This window comes from Plodia interpunctella, chromosome 26 (assembly GCF_027563975.2).
Source record: "Plodia interpunctella isolate USDA-ARS_2022_Savannah chromosome 26, ilPloInte3.2, whole genome shotgun sequence".
NCBI lineage: Eukaryota > Metazoa > Arthropoda > Insecta > Lepidoptera > Pyralidae > Plodia > Plodia interpunctella.
The window spans coordinates 6001628-6018432 of record NC_071319.1 but is presented as its reverse complement, the minus strand read 5'-3'; the positions used below and the strand labels follow the sequence as shown (position 1 = coordinate 6018432).

General features: G+C 38.6%; 1 protein-coding gene across 3 annotated transcripts in view; it reads left to right on the top strand.

The window, feature by feature from the left end:
- Positions 1-16277, top strand: part of LOC128681249 (uncharacterized protein) — a 61828-nt gene extending 45551 nt beyond the window's left edge. For all 3 annotated transcript variants that reach the window (XM_053765020.2, XM_064436856.1, XM_053765021.2), the window contains 6 exons: positions 112-142; positions 9262-9361; positions 9837-9968; positions 10275-10374; positions 11352-11439; positions 11827-16277. In XM_053765020.2, coding sequence (XP_053620995.1) covers positions 112-142; positions 9262-9361; positions 9837-9968; positions 10275-10374; positions 11352-11439; positions 11827-12009 — 634 coding nt within the window. In that variant the 3' untranslated portion in view covers positions 12010-16277. The remainder of the gene's footprint in view (positions 1-111; positions 143-9261; positions 9362-9836; positions 9969-10274; positions 10375-11351; positions 11440-11826) is intronic.
- The last annotated feature ends 528 nt before the right edge of the window (positions 16278-16805 follow it).

Below are 16805 nucleotides of genomic sequence, written 5' to 3'. Positions count from 1 at the left end.
GTAGGATGTAGGATGTGAATTAATGTAGGGTTAATATTTAGCTAGATGTATGCACTGCACATAATATACAAAATGGTATTCCACTACAATGTGCCTATTTGTTTGTTGCAGTTCCGCTCTCGCGTCGTCTTCCATCGAAGAGGTGAGTAATAACAACAAAAAACTTTGTTTTTAATGAAACTGAAACCGAAATGGAAGGTGTCCAGCGCTCAGCGGATGTTTTGTTTCTGTATAATATCTCCGTTACATATTTTCGCGTGGTCCTGTGTTCTTCCGCGGATATGACGCTCCGAAACCCAGACGCTACGTAAAAGTAAACCTTTAAAATGTTGACGGCAACCTTTGGGAAAGTTGTGGCCTATTAGCTCTAAAGGATTTGTATCTCTTAATCGCCTTGTACGACATCCACGAGAGGATACATCCAAATGCGGTAAAAAATATTTACTATAAAAAATAACGATACCCATACGCAATACGATACATATATACTCATTTTATAGAAATTATATGCAAGCCGTACCGCACCGCATTTTCACTTTGAGTTCCTATCGTCGCAAACGTAAATACAGAACAAAGGAAACACTGAATCACAACTTAAACAAAGTTTTTTAACATACACATTCATTACGTGCGTTTAACTGATTTTACCAGAACCGCAGATATAGTATATCTGTAAAAACAAGTAATGTAGGTTGAAATATTTACTTTCTCTGGAAACCAAGCCTCCTCAAATCGGACCTCCGAGTGATTACACATTATGGACCACTTTTTGTAAACAGACCAAGAAAATTTAGAATTTTTATTATCATTTGCTACGAGAAGGGAAGATGAACAACCTTGTATGTTACTTTTATATAAATAAATCCTTCTGTCTCGTCTGTCTGTCGTTATGAACGCAATAAAACTACCAAACGGATTTTTGTACGGTTTTCACCAATAGATATTGTGATTCCTGAGGAAGGTTTAGTTGTATCATTTATTATGGGTTTTCCCGAGCGAAGACGGGACGGGTCGCTAGTCATACATATTTTGTAATATAAAAGTAAACGATATGGACATTTGACATACTGAAACTGTTATTTGTTGATCTCACTCAAATGTACATCGAAAATATATAATGTCTAAAATGCAGCGATGAAAATGTGCTCAGAGTTGATATTATCTATAGAGCGCGCGTATGATTCGTAGTAAACAGAATCAGATAAACAAATGGTCAGTGCATAGGAATTTTGATTTTCAATAAACAAGTCTTGAGAAAATTGTGAAAAGCATTAAAATAGCGAATGTTTATCCAGGACCCTAGACTGTTTAATGTAATCTAGTTTAGACGATATGGATTTCGAAATTACGAGACATTTTACATTATGGGACACTAGATATTTTGAAACTCTGTAATATTTACAGGCTTTTATTAAGTTTCATCTGTCCCGTTCCTGTGTTTTCTTCTTTTGCAATGCAATTGTAATCTTTTGCAAGTAAAATTTTACATACTTCCGCTTACAGAGTTTAAATTTTCCATATCGTTTTCCGTCACAATTTCCAGGTTCGGCACCTAATTTGTTCACAATATAGTAGATTTTTTGTCACGCGTTAAATGCTACAAGATCTCTTTGATGAAAATAAAAGCTTGTGCCAAGAATGACTTTTGTAAAAAAGTTTTAGTTAGTCTTTTTAGTGCAGTGTGTTGTTTTGTCTATACAATAGAACAATGGCTATCAAGGTACAGGCAGAACGCTCTATTGACGAAACAAAAGCAACACTAACTCTGGGCCATGGCGCCTGTCCCTTGCCGTGCCGGTGTATCCTATTATTGTACCAGAAATATCACAGTTCCATCTAATTTCGAGGTAAGGGACATTTCTCGCCAGGAAAATATTCTCCGGAAAATATTTCGCATTTATGCATGTTTTGGGATGACGCGTTTTGTACATTTTAGCAGATATTTGAGGATGGTCTGAACTTTGAAGGTTATTGGTGCCAGGTCGGCTCGTAAACTTAAACGAATCCACGACTTCCCCACAAGAAATAAAATTTTCAACGTGTGAAAGTTGAAAGTCGGTCATATCATAACCCACGTTTGTTATATTAAACCTTTCCCAAAATATTCTTCTACTTTTCGAATTAAAGCAGTAACTGCTTTAGAAATATCGTGTAGAATAATAAATAATATTCGGATTTTTAAATGTGACATATGGTGTCAGATTTTTTAAACTAAAACATGGGAAACCATTCAAAAATCAACTTGTCGCCAACTGCCCAACTGACATCAACGCTCCATCAACTGCCAGCTGTTTGATCGCCACTATCATTTAATAGCCGCTTAAAATGTTTGCTTTAGATTTGCATGACCATGATAAATATTGGATGAATTATTCCAGCGATATTTCTTCCAAGAATGTCAGTAATGCCACACGATTGATATAAATGTCGTACTAACACTAAAATGACGTTAATTCTATAAAAAGTCCTTAATGATTTTATAAACGCACTTTATATCGAAGTTTATATATTTATTTCGCGCAAACACTGTAGTATTTTCCATGATAAAGATTAAATTCTAAAAAGCTCATATTTCTAAAGATTAATTTCAAAATATTTCGATATAGTGTATTTTTTGCGACTAACAAATACCTTAGTATTCGTTATGAAATGAAGTATGTAAAGCCTGTGAAACTATTGGATATTTTACCCTAGCTTAGCTAGTGTATTATTTATCTGGGATCGGCCAGTTTAATATAAATAACATAACGTGTGATTTACGTTGAATATTCAGAAGCAGTTTACTTATAGTGACACATAATTCATTCATGAATACTCCTGAAACTACTATGATATTAATATTTCAACGATAAAACAATATACCAAGACAGGATGTCTCAATTTAGAAGACCGCTGTGTGCAGCACCCCTTTATCGAGACTGCATCGGTAAGCCCCATCCTGTCACGCTAAAATAGGAAGGAAAAATGCTTTTAGGATGGCGTTCAAATAAATCATCCTAAAAGCATCCTTTTAGAGTTCCGTATCTGGAGTGTTAGGATCGCTTCGTTGTCCGTCGAAAAAAGGAGTGTTTATTATAATCGATTGGAGTATCAAAATTAAGGGTTTAACATGTTTACAAAAATATATACAATTCCATTATTTGAAACGGAATTAAGATTTGAAACGGATTGAGAATGCTAAACCAAAATAACAATATAGTACAAAACTGACTTAATGCTAATAAATCAGTTTTGTACCATATTGTTATTTTGGTAAATATAGTTCTAAATAAATAGATACTATAACATAAACTACTAGACTAATTTTATCTAAACTTTATTAAAACATTCACATTCAGTATTCCCGGAACACATTCTTGTAATTTAAAAAATCATTAATATTCATTAAGTGTGTGACTTCAAAAGAATTGTGTTCCGTAGCTACTGCGACTGGACGCATCTTGAACACATTCAATATTTCCTTTTCAGATGGCGCTATATTTGTAAACAGTAAACTGAATCAGTATGGTTTTGGATGTTCTAGTCACAGAGAAATTTATAATATTTCCGTCTTTACTAATTTAGTTGTATTATTCTTAAAATTTTTATTAAAATTGTATTTCAGTATTGCATGCCGAAAGGTAAAATGTAGCGGTACTATACTCTATCTATATAAAATCACTGTGTTACCTACATTTGCAATAAATAATTTGATTTGATTTGATTTTATTGAAAGTTATAAATAGGGAAGTAAAATCTATGGCTGGGAACAGAGTAAAATGTAAGATATATATAAAAAAAATATTGCATATAATGTTGATGTACGTTGTATTAATATTCTTATTAGCAATTATGTTTATATAGTCATAGGAAAATCCGAAATGTACATATCTGGACGATCCTCAGGTAGATTTATATCGGGAAAGGTGTGTGAGTAGCCGAGCATGTATGTTCGTCTGCTGCCTACCCTCTTCTTAACTGAATATTCCCACCATCGCCGCATGTGATGCTGTGACAGAAGATTCCAGTCTGTCCGTGACACTTAACACACGCGCACGTATGGTTGTCCGTGATACCCACCACGTGGCCACGCATGTCTGTTCCGTGAGCAGCAACTGCGTGTCGTTCCTTGATTCCTAAATCTGGATCCGTGATCTGGTCATATCAGTCCGCGACTGGGAACTATACCTAAGTGAATTGCCAGGACGTGAGGACTCCAAAGGCTGAACCATCACCTGCAGCACTCAGTCCTTGCGTCAAGGTAAGGCTCTCATAATTCCCGTATCTGAGGATCTGAGGCTTCGCCACCATTTTGAATCCTATTGAAATTTTACAGTCCACTAATTGTTACATGTTTAGTTGGCACCAAGCCTAAAATACCCTCTAATACCTAAGCATATATCTTTCTAAGGTATGTAAAATTTTTTATCCCAAAATATACACAGGGGCGGAGACCTGGAGCGCCGCTAGCAGATACTTATATCTAAATTTCTAAATCTTGCATAAAAATACCAATAAACCATTTAGTATCTTATCATTCGTATCTTTTCTCTGGAATCCGTTTAATACTACATAAACTGATATGAATGTTTGTTCTGTGATTATTGCAGAGGCAATGTACGTTAAAATAACATTAACTCGCGGATATAAACACCCCTGGCGATGGCGGCACATGCCCTATGCGCCGTGAGCCCACGAATAAATCCCAAAAACAAAGACATTTTTTCATACGAGCTTTTATTGTTTTAATCTAAAACCATATTTCTTGTCAAGACAGATCAAATCAAGTTGAATTTGATGGGTTGCGTTGTTTTATAAAAGGTCAGGATAATATTCTCGCTTCATTGTCAGATCAGTATGGCCATGAAAAATCTATCTCTAGATTACTCCATAATATTTGCGACATTTCATCTAAATTTTACATTTTTCAGAAGTCTTACTGAAGTGGTATGTTAACATTAAGATTTTATTGAGTACATACAGACACAAATGTGCAATGAAATAATCATTTTGGTTTAAAAAAAAACGCTAATTGTTAGGTGCGACCGGTATTGCCAGTTCTTTATTTTCGCTCAGGAAAGCAGCAGCCGTACAAAAATCACTTACTGCGTCCTTGGGCCATAAACAACTAAAACAAAGAAATATAAAATTCATAAACAAAGTAAACATTTAAAGATGTGTTGTTAACATTATGCGGACACCTACGTTTCTCTTGAACAGAAATAGACCATTCGGAATTAGTCCCGTGTATTGTAGTGGAGAAAATTTGTCAGTATATTTTGTGTTCGGAAACGCAACGCTCATCTCAAGGGCGGCTCGTTCGTAATTCGAATTTGACGTGTTCATTTTTCTTTTTTTTAACGAATTTTATTCGGCCTATTTATTTTTTTTATGAAAACTTCAAATAAGATTATGTTTATTAACTGTACTTGACAAGTGATTTTTTCATCGAGAGGTTGCTTGGTGTGGTACCTATAGACAGGCCTATTATACCTGGTATTAAGAACTTATTAAACTGTATAAAAACTTTTATATATCGCTTCTAACATATTTTAATAACTATTTATCTAAATTTCTCATAATAAAATTTTAATAATTAAAGCTTTACCCTTACCTACGTCAGCTCTGGATTAACATTTTAAAGATTTAGCAAAATGGTACTTCTCTACTCGAATTGATATCACACTTTCGCATTTACAATACTACAGAAATATCTAAATTAAAATTAAAGTACTTATTAAAAAGCCCACCCATTTGTATTCTCCTTGCCGCCAGCACAACTGTTGCGATCCGTCAAAACATTAATGTTGCCAAATGAACAGTTTTCATATTTTATTACAACATTATTAGTATTAAATTACGACGTGAAGAGTAACATCTATACATTTTGTGAACATTAATAAGTGTAATCCCTAGAATTGAATAATATATTATCTCTTACTTTGTATGTGTCGTACAATCTTAGTTGCACCTGGGCTGGGCATTTGGGACAAATCTGTATTTTACTGAATTTGAAATTATGGCCAGCGGTGCGATAAATCTGTTTAATAGTTCATCATTTTGTTTTTTGTCAGAAAATGTGAAAAACTGGCCGTATTTCTAACAGATATGTGGTAATAACGCGATGGGAAGAAAAATCCATACTGATATTATATATGCAAAAATAAAGTATTTTATCACGCTTTCACGGCTTAGACATCTGAGCATATTTTAGATAAATTTGGGATAAGCCATATATGACCATAAATAATATAATATACGTATATTACACATATAATATTAGATATACATAAGCTGCCGCGGATGAAGCCGCGAGCAACATCTAGTGCGTAATATTTTAAAAACACCCTCTAACAAAAAAAACATTGTAAACACTTATGCGTAGTACACGCGTTCGCGGGTATTTGCGCAACGCGTTAAGATTTCTCTGTAAATCCATATCATATGACACAAACTGCTGTCATAAATACATCATCGGACTCTCCTTGTCTTATAATAAGACGATAGATATACGACCAATTTGCCGGTCACAAGAAAAGCGAGGTTGCTCCAAATTATGTATCCATGTACACGACATAAACAGTGACGCGTCAGATATAGCTGCAGTCAAAACCAGTTGTCGCAAGGTCCCAAAGTGTGAAATCAATAAATATACAACACATTATATTTTGTCTGCGTTTGTAAATCGTATACAATATGATTGTGATAAGATAAAAACGTGATTCAATGATAAAGTTGGTATCTTCCTAATCATTCCTTATCCTTCACACATAAAACAAAGTTCTCTACCGCAGTATTTCTGTCTGTTCGCGATAATCTCGAAAACTACTGCACGGATTTTCATGAGGTTTTCACCGATAGATAGATGATTCCTGAGGAAGGTTTACGTGTATAATTTAATATGTTTTACTCGAGCGAAGTGATAAAGATAGGGCCATAGGATCTTTGTGCAATAAAACAACACAACCCAATCAAGTCATCCTACAAAAACTCGCGAATATAAACACAATTAGCTTGATGCTTTTGCTTAGTCTCTGATTTTATAAGAAGGGAAGTCCCTACGCTCATTAGTAGTATAAAGAGGTACCTACGCACATCTTGCCAATACCTACACACGAATCAGGATTGAACGTGATTGAAATTAACAGCAGAAAGTTTTATTTCTGTATCCCTTTGTAGTCATACTATAGATTCCAGGCTACTCATTCATGCATCAAACATCACGTGCAGTGTAGCCTATATTCTAGTTTAGGATACATCCCACGTTTAAGATCTACGCGTAATACCCCATCTGTCTTGTTCCTGTACAAACCACCGCAAAGCTACAAAAATACACATCATAAAGTCTAAAATTTATCGCTGCCATATTAACACTAACATGATCGGTGATCAATATTAAATATATATACACATACATTGCGGTTTGAGAATTCTGTTAAACGCCGCAGTGTAAACATTAAACAGAATCTAGAAGCGTAGCGGAAGAATTTACATCTTCAAGTATCCGTAAATCATGTATTCTGTCGCACTGTCAAACTGGTTTTATTGTCTACTTTGGACAAGAGGAGAGGCCAAACAAACTAAATATGGACTTAAAATGCAGTGAAATATCTGACTGTTATTATAATAGTCCACAAGAAGATATGCAGCGTTTGTTTTAGTATAGTTAGTATTTAATTTTTTTTAATCATCATCGGCAGCCTTTATATCCGTCTGCTGGTAGGGTATGTATAATATATAACATTATACTTAGTATCACTATTTTAGTCATTATTACATAATATCATTATTACATTATTGACTGAAAAGTCATAACACCAATATATACATAACCAATATGGACATAGGACAAAACTGGTTATTGTGAAGAAGGAGTTCTTCACAATAACCAGTTTTGTCCTCCATTTCAGCATTTCCAGATTTTCCAGGTACCGAATAAGCCTTCGATAGTCAAAGTAATAGAAACTAAAATAATTAAGAAAATTCTTACGAACCGTTGAACGGTTCGTATGAGAAAAGGCCCTAAATTGTGAAATCGCGAAATAAATTACCCTAAAGTGATTTGCATTATAAATATTTTATGTCCGATGTTTTGCGATTATTGCAAAATATTCGCGTGGGTGGCTCTCGAATAGATCGCCGACTGAGCGTCTGCCGTGGGGAAGATCAAGGGCGCATGAGTTATCGCCTAAAAATATGTAATTTTCGCGTTTTCAAACGATTTTTATAGCGTTATCGGTGACGGAACGCATTTTGTCTTCAGAAATTTTACGATATAATGTTTGTAAAAGTGATTTGTGTACAATTTTCTCGAGATTACGTTACATAGAAAGTCACATAAAAACCTGGAATGCAAAGACACAGTCTCACACGAAACTAAAACTCACAGACTTCAAATGTCTTACATTCTGACAAAACCATCATAAAATATATCCCAGGTTAAACCAATGCTAACGCTAACCAAACAACCTCTCAGTCAAAAGTGCATCGAACAGAGAATGATCCAGTGTAGAGTGACGATACAATTTCAATAGAACGTCTGCGAACTATGTCCATGTGGCTGACGCTGATCAAGAGTTCACATTGGGGTCTCAATTGCGCGCCGAAGAAAGTTTTAGTGAGTGGAGTATTTTACTAAACGTGGCGTGTAACTTTGTATAAGGCTCAACTTCTGTATAAGGCTGCCCTCACGCTGTGCAGCGAAAATCACAACGTTGCTGTTTCACCTAGAATTAAACCACTCCATATCCTCTTGGGGATGTCTTATGGGACTAAGGGCTGCTGATACGCATAAACCTTTCCGAAGGTTGACATCATGCAGACGACGGGTTGTGAAATTACACACGAATCTTGAAAACTTTTAAGGTATATTTATCGCGCTAAATCCGGATTTTACGGTGTCGATGCGAATGAACTACATAATATTATCAGTGGAGATCCACTTAATTTACGATCTCATTTAATGTTAGGCGATTATTGTCTGCTTAGTGCATTGGAGAACATGGTATTCGGTAGATATTTGATAGACGATCTACTGCTATCATCTTTTCGACATGACTTCCACTACCGACGTAATCGTGGCAAGTAGTCGCATATGCACGTGAACAATATTATCAACCAGTGAGCAGGTTTCCTCACTATGTTTTCCTTCACCGGAAGCAGATGGTGGCGCGAGTAGGATTTGAATCTGGGACCTTTCGATAACCATCTTGACTGTTCGGACGCGTTATCTATTGCAATAAAAGCTTGTACTTATAAAAACGCTTGATTGTTCGCCCTCAGCTGCAGGTGGGTCCCCGCGCAGAGTCCACGGAGGATGACAAGCGCAGCGACGACAGCCGGCCGCTCAGCCGCGGCTCTGACTTTAGCCGCGATAATATTCGTAAGCACACTTTTTCTTATTGGGTTAGGACATGTCGCCGCCTTACTAGAAACGGGACCCTATTACTAGACTACACCTATGCTGTCCGTCCGTCTGTCACCAGCCTGTACCTCGTACCTCACTTTTGCCATTATAACAGCAAATACAAATAAAAAACTAATTTTGTTCTTTCCTATACAACAAACATGATGTTTTTGCCGATAGATAATGGTACGGACGGAACCGTAGGGTTCCGTGCGCGAGGCTAGCTAGTAGATTGCCGATTTTATTTTCCTACTAATATTATAAATGCGAAAGTTTGTGAGCATGTATTCTTAATAAACATACATGCTCACAAACTTTCGCACCGTCTCTTTCACGCAAAATCCTCTAGACGGATTGTGTGGAATAATACATAGGGTACTTTTTATCCCGAAATTCCCACGGGAGCAAAGCCCCAGGACGCAGCTAGGTTTACACTAGTTGTGTCTTCCAGTGTCGCTCAGCCACGCGCCGCGCCGCAGCCGCCGCGGCATCGCGCCCTACAGCGAGCTCCAGCGGCCGCTCACGCGGTACTTGCCCGTTGATAGAGATGACTTCGACCTGCGACGCCACGTCGAGTCTGCTGGTAACACTCCTCTTTGTTTGTAGCATCTTCTTTACATCCTTACATATAAATAAATAATAATAATAAATAAATGAGGACAAACCACACAAATTGAGCTAGCCCCAAAGTAAGTTCGAGACTTGTGTTATGGGATACTAACTCAACGATACTATATTTTATAACAAATACATATATAGATAAACATCCAAGACCCGGGCCAATCAGAAAAATTATTTAATGAAGTATATATCCTTACATATTATTTAATATGTATACATAATATGTCCCCGCATTGGTAGTGAGTAGTAATGATAACAATCACGGCAGGCCACCAGCTGGAGGTGTGCCCCTACGTGAGCGTGAGCGCGACGTCGTGTCGCGGGTACCTGCACAAGCTGGGCGCCACCTTCCACACTTGGTCCAAGCGGTCAGTACTGTTTTTGTTTTTTGCCCACGTAATAATTTTACCTAATGCCGGCTACACTGTAGCCGAAATCCGCCAAAGTTTGCCAAACTTTGCATGGCATTACATTGCTGGTTTTGCACTGCGGTAAATAAAAGCACTCATACTAACTACGCAATTAATTCGCGTCGGCATGTCTCTTGAGTTCGGCGACAGTGTGGAGCTGGCACAATACTCGCCACGATAATGCACACCCATCGGGGTGATAAACTCTAGCTCAAGCGGAAGAGAAAAAGTGATTCATACTAACGATATTGATTTCCCTCCCTGGTAACCACTCGGCTTGGGCCCGTGCTATCAGTATACCCTTCAACCGAGAAAAGAAAAGTAATACATTTTTATTTTTATTTCATAAAATTGCTAGACGAAATATTAACTTATTTTAATTTGTTAATAAGGCCGGCATCAACTATACTGGGGATATCCTCATAAGTACAGTACGGTAACATCAAAATAATTTCGTTGAATTTGTCTGCAAAAATGTATGCATATTCATCATACATTGATTTACATCATCATATCCATCCTCGGATATCCTCAGTAACAGTTAATGGAAATCTACATAGATTAACCCTGTTATTTATAAAAAAGTTAAAACATACTTTATGTTTTGTCTCTCACTGTCAATGGCAAATATTTTATATAAGTGTGGTTGAATATTCTAACTTTTGTCGTATTCAGTTTTGTACAATAATGTACTATTGTATTTATTGAGTTTTATTATATAAACACTTAGAATAAAACCTCGTTAGCAGGTGACGTCGTATAAAGCACTTCCATACAGTATCACTGGAAAGAAAGTACGATTCAGAACTCATCTGTCCCGCCCTCGATTCCGTCTCGGGCATCAACATACACCCCCGAAATAAGAAAGTAACAAATGTTACGTTACGTTCCTGTCTTGTGATTTTCGTAATAATTGGAATCCATGTCGTGTGCAGGTGGTTCGTTTTCGACAGAGAAACGAAGACGTTCATTTACTACTGGGACAAGAGTGAGAAGAAGCCGCGCGGCGGAGCCTACTTCCAGGTTAGTGTCAGTGACAGTAATAACTGTATACAGAAAATTTGGAAAGACTTCATCATATTAAAAAAAATATATAATATTATAAGAAAGTAAAGTTAATATTTCAAGTTAGCTATATAAATACAAATTCAAAATATTACATCCTTATATATTCGAAAAATAAGTCGCGTCGCATCTGCCTGTACACCTGTCTGAACGAATACTACTGGACGGGTTTTAATACGGTTTTCACCAACATATAGTGTAATTCCTGAGAAAGCGAAGCTGAGTCGGATCGCTTTTTTCAACTTTTAAAAATTAGCATATTGATGTGTCCCACTGCTGGGATAATTTACAAATTACGTTAAACAAATAAATATGAGTATTTACGAAACTACTTTTAATCTCCAGGTGATCGAAGAAGTGTACCTAGACCACGGCAACACTTCCCGATCGCCGAGTCCGCAAACCACCTTCATCGTGAAGACGAGACAGCGGCGCTACTACCTCATGGCGCCGTCGGGCGAGGCGGCGCGCATCTGGATCGACGTCATATTCACCGGGGCACAGGGCTACACGGAATACTTGGAGTGAAGTGTCACTGTCATTTTATTTCGAAATGTCACTGTTACTTTATTGTGATTGAAAAGTCAATCGATATTTACATCGTATCTAGATTTTTTCATTTGCTTGTATTTAGATCGATGTTATATTGGTTGGGGCACGCGAAAAACGTAGATTGAAAAAAGAAGTCATTTTTCTAAAAAAAAGTTTATGACAATATGTATGGTTGAGTCATGTCTCCACCCTCTTCCCAATCGGAAAATTATGCGCGAACTTCCTAAAGCGCAGGAAGTTCGCCGTAATACGAGGGCTGCTATTTATGTATCCGGAATAACAAAATTAAACAAACATATATTATTACATATGGTTTTATTGTTTCTCGAAGTATTCTCCGCGATGATCTATGCACTTCTGCATACGATGAAACCAATTTTCAAAGCACTTTTTCCATTCTGATTGAGGTATGTCCAAAACGTGTGTTTTGAACGCATCAACGGCCTTTCGCGGCTCGAAAAACGTTGACCACGTAATTTATTTTTAATGTTTGGAAATAAATAAAAATCATTGGGTGCCAGGTCGGGGCTGTACGGCGGATGACCCGTCAATTCAATCTTTTGACCCTCCAAAAAACTATTTGTTTCAGCCGACTTGTGGCAGCTAGCATTGTCGTGATGAAGTATGATTCTGCGTTGTGGGTTGTTCTTTCGTATTTTTTCAAAGACTTCTGGCAAACAAATGGTGGTGTACCATTCAGAATTAACCGTCCTACTATTCTCTAGTGGCACTGTAGCTACATGTCCGTTGATACCAAAAAAACAAGCGACCATTTGCTTTAAAGTGCTTCTCGCACGAACAACTTTTGTTGGATTCGGTTCATCTTGAAAGACCCACACCGTTGACTGCTGTTTAGTTTCAGGGTCATAAGCATAGATCCAGGTTTCGTCACCTGTGTAGATATTATAAACAGCTTTTGACGTGCCACGGTTGTATTTTTTTATCATTTTCTTACACCAGTCGACACGAGCCTGTTTTTGATCTACGCTCAAGTTGTGCGGAATCCAACGCGAACAAATTTTTTTAACAATTAAATGTTCGTGTAATATCGCGTGTATACTCGTCATACTAATGCCCAGAGACGCCTCTATCTCGCGGTATGTAACATGACGATCTTGCATTACTAATTGTCGCACAGCATCAATATTTTGTTGTACCACTACCGATTTAGGACGACCCTCCTTAATTTCATCCGTGAGCATAGACCGTCCACGTTGAAATTCCTTAAACCAATAATACACAGTGGTTTTCGATGGTGCTTCATCTCCAAAAGTTAAAATCAGTTGTTCGATGCACTGTTTTTGAGTTAATCCACGCCGAAAATCATAATAAATCATCGCGCGAAAATGTTCACGAGTTAAATCCATGGCAATGAAGACAAGCTATTTTCAAAATTGGCGCCAATTGAAAAAAACAAATGACAGGGACATGAAAAATATTTATTCTCTAGCCGAAGAGTTCTATTTTCAAATGTTGTAATTAGTTTTTAAATATTCTAGAATTATTGGCCAGTTCCGGATACATAAATAGCAGCCCTCGTACATCGGGCCCACTTCGAGCGGTACGACATTGTCTAAAAGTTCCCTATGCTCATCCCCGTACAGGAGGCACTCCCACAATGCATGATGCATATCCTCAGTAATTACTTCCTCGCAGAAGCAGTGGATTGAAAAAGGCCCTTTTTTTGTTTACGCAGAGGGGATTTACGCACTGAGTGTGGGACTCCCGGGCCGAGTGCCCGGACTACCCACTAAACCCCCCTGCGGCGTTTCCGCTCCGGCCGTTAGTGGGGGCGCCATGGGATCGTGAACATTCTACCACGACGCCCCCCGGCGTTGCCTCGCGGCATCGACCAGTGAGCCGCACGCCATCCAGTCCGGAAGCAGACCGGAGGCAGCGTTTCTCCGTCTTATTCGGCCGCAGAGGATAGGGACAGCGGCGCACCGTAATACCGGCAGTCCTCCTCCTCTGCGGCCCCACCGACCACTATGTTTGCGCCATGGCCGCGCCTGGTCGCGGAGGATGGGGAGAGCGGCGCACCGTAATACCAACACTCCTCCTCCCCCGCGACCCCTACCACGGCTGTGAGAGTAGAGGGCTTAGACCCCTTCTCTCATAATCACTGAGCCAATAGGCTCTCCGACCTGGGTTACCCGATATGGGTACCAACCAACCAGGTTGCCAGGACATTTGCCAACGGCTAGAAGCAGTGGTCCTTTTCAGACAGCTTCACGCGGTGAAGTCTCCCCCTGAAACAACCGTGGCCGGTTACAATTTCATAATCCAGCTCCACCCAAGTTGCCTTGAGACCAGCCGCCACATCCGGGAAAAACCGCTGTCTGTCTCCCGTCATTCGATGCGTCCCAACGCGACTGCACTGCAGAGTTACATACATTGAGTTTAGCACTCTGGAGCCCCTACCTCTTGGGTGAAGTCGATGTTAGACTTGCCGTTCGCAGTTTGGAATGTCCATTCCTCTCCTTCCTTTTTGGTGATGGTTAGATTAGACCGACCAACCTGAACACTGTCCAGTGCGCGTTCAACAGGTGGGCCAGGAAGACTCACGCGATGTCCTCCCGACGAATGTAAATATACGCTCCAGCATCCGGGCCGCCGCTCTGCAGGACCGGTGTACTCCAGCTGAGTCGTGGGATAATGTCCAATTCCTGCGACTCCTGGGGTAGCTCCAAGGTGGCAAGCTCCCCCCTTGCCAAGTTCACCTGGCCTATCTACAATATGGCCGTACTATCCATGTTGGGACGCCAGTTCCGCCATCCGGCGCTCGTAGCTCACCCGAGCTGGGCACTCTCTGGCGCCTGTCTCGTGGCTATTTCAGTCTCTCCTGCCGAAAACCTTGCACGTGGCGCAAATCCTATCGCCCTTCTCCTGGGGGCAGGCGGTATCTTCGTGCCCCAATACGCCACATTTAGTGCACGTGGGGCTCTCTTGTCGGCATTTCTTTGTTGGGTGCCCGTATAGCTGGCACCTGGCGCATCGGATCGCCACGGTGAAATCGTCGACGCTGCAGACGTCCCAGACCCTCCTCGGCTATGAGTGCCAGATGACTAATTATCTCCATGATGGCACTTAGGTGCCTGTCGATGGCATTCTCGTCATTCTTGTTTAGCTTCGAGTGGTTGTCACCCGCCACCGCAGCTACCCTCGAGCCTCAGCTTGTGGCCGCACTGGCCGGGTCGGGCGCCAGCTCCGCCACAGCTCGCGGCCCACACAGCCCGGACGTGGCAGCTATTTTACGATTTCTAGAATAGAAATGGTATATTAATGTGCAGAGTGATAAGTTATTTTGTTGTGTGCAATGCAATATGGTATTATAATGTACATCACTATTAAACTTATAGTTGTGGTGTGTGTGAGTTGGTCGAAGGAGCTGGCATGTATATTATTTCTCTGTCACAAATATATAAGCGCGAAAGAGACAGTATGATGTAACAGCTCTTTTAAGCTAACATATAAAATGGATCGCGTGATGTCAAGTACAATTTTGTACATTATTTTTAAGCATAACATTATATTATCTAATATGTAGCTATCGCTATGAAATATTTATAAAACGACAATAAAATCCGTGCCAATCAATGAGTCCGTATCGTGTAAAAACGTACGGGTAGCTATTTTTATACATTTTAAACATAATTTGAATTTATCGGTGCCTTGACTAAGACTGATAAAACATGCAATTTTGCATACAACTTACATCATATATTCCAAAAGATTAGATGTACGAGAAATCTTGTATTTTTATAGTAGGTAATAAAACTTACAATTTTTATAGGATACACACTTTGAAAACTTAATTTTGCACGCTTACTATGGAAATATAATATGTTACCAATATGTATTTTGATTATGTAATTAATTAATATAATATTTGAGTTTGTGGTGTATTTGGCTCATTTCTCGTCACATATTTACGTGAATGCGTCTTTAAACTAAGTATCGTATCAACGATATATTTTACTAAAACGGTGACTATAATTCTCAGAAGTGCTCAGTTACCATTAAAAGAAATTGTCCAAAATGTAGCAAATTTGTTTAAAAGTTGTCAATTATAAGTATAATATAACTGTAAGTACAAAATCGTAATATTTTCATTACGGGCGATATACCAGTGTAAAATGCTTACAACTCGTTATATAAGTTGTATGGTTTGTATAGGTTAACTGCTGAATACCATTATTTTTAAGGTCACATTAACCAACCGAATAAAATTATTGTATGACGAATACTGTATTTTATTTCTATTGCAATTTTTTTTTCTTATCTTGAACAAAGGTGAGTAGGTACATTGTTATGATATAAGTGATGTAAGCTGAAAATTACTGGCGAGACGATATTGCTACAAGCTATAAGCTACAAGAAAGCAGAGGCTGTAATTTTCAAACACACGCGCACGTATGTCATACGACGTTTTACAACATATTTGGGAGGAATTAAATAAAACTCGGAAAACTAATAAATCTTCACTCGATCGAAGCCGGGACGGACCTCTAGCACAATATAAAGAAAATAAAAGGATTTTTGCATGGAATTAATAGACACAAAAATGATAGTGTTGAAATTTGGTACAGAGATGTACTAGAAGTTCAAGAGTAACATAGTCTAACTAGACGCGAGAAACGCGATGTCGGGGGTGGCCGCTACAATAAGTAATCGCTCACAAACACACCTATATTCTACACAAAACATGATTTGTGGTTGATCTGTGGTACCAATGTAATACATTGGTACCACAGATAATTAAAAAAACATTA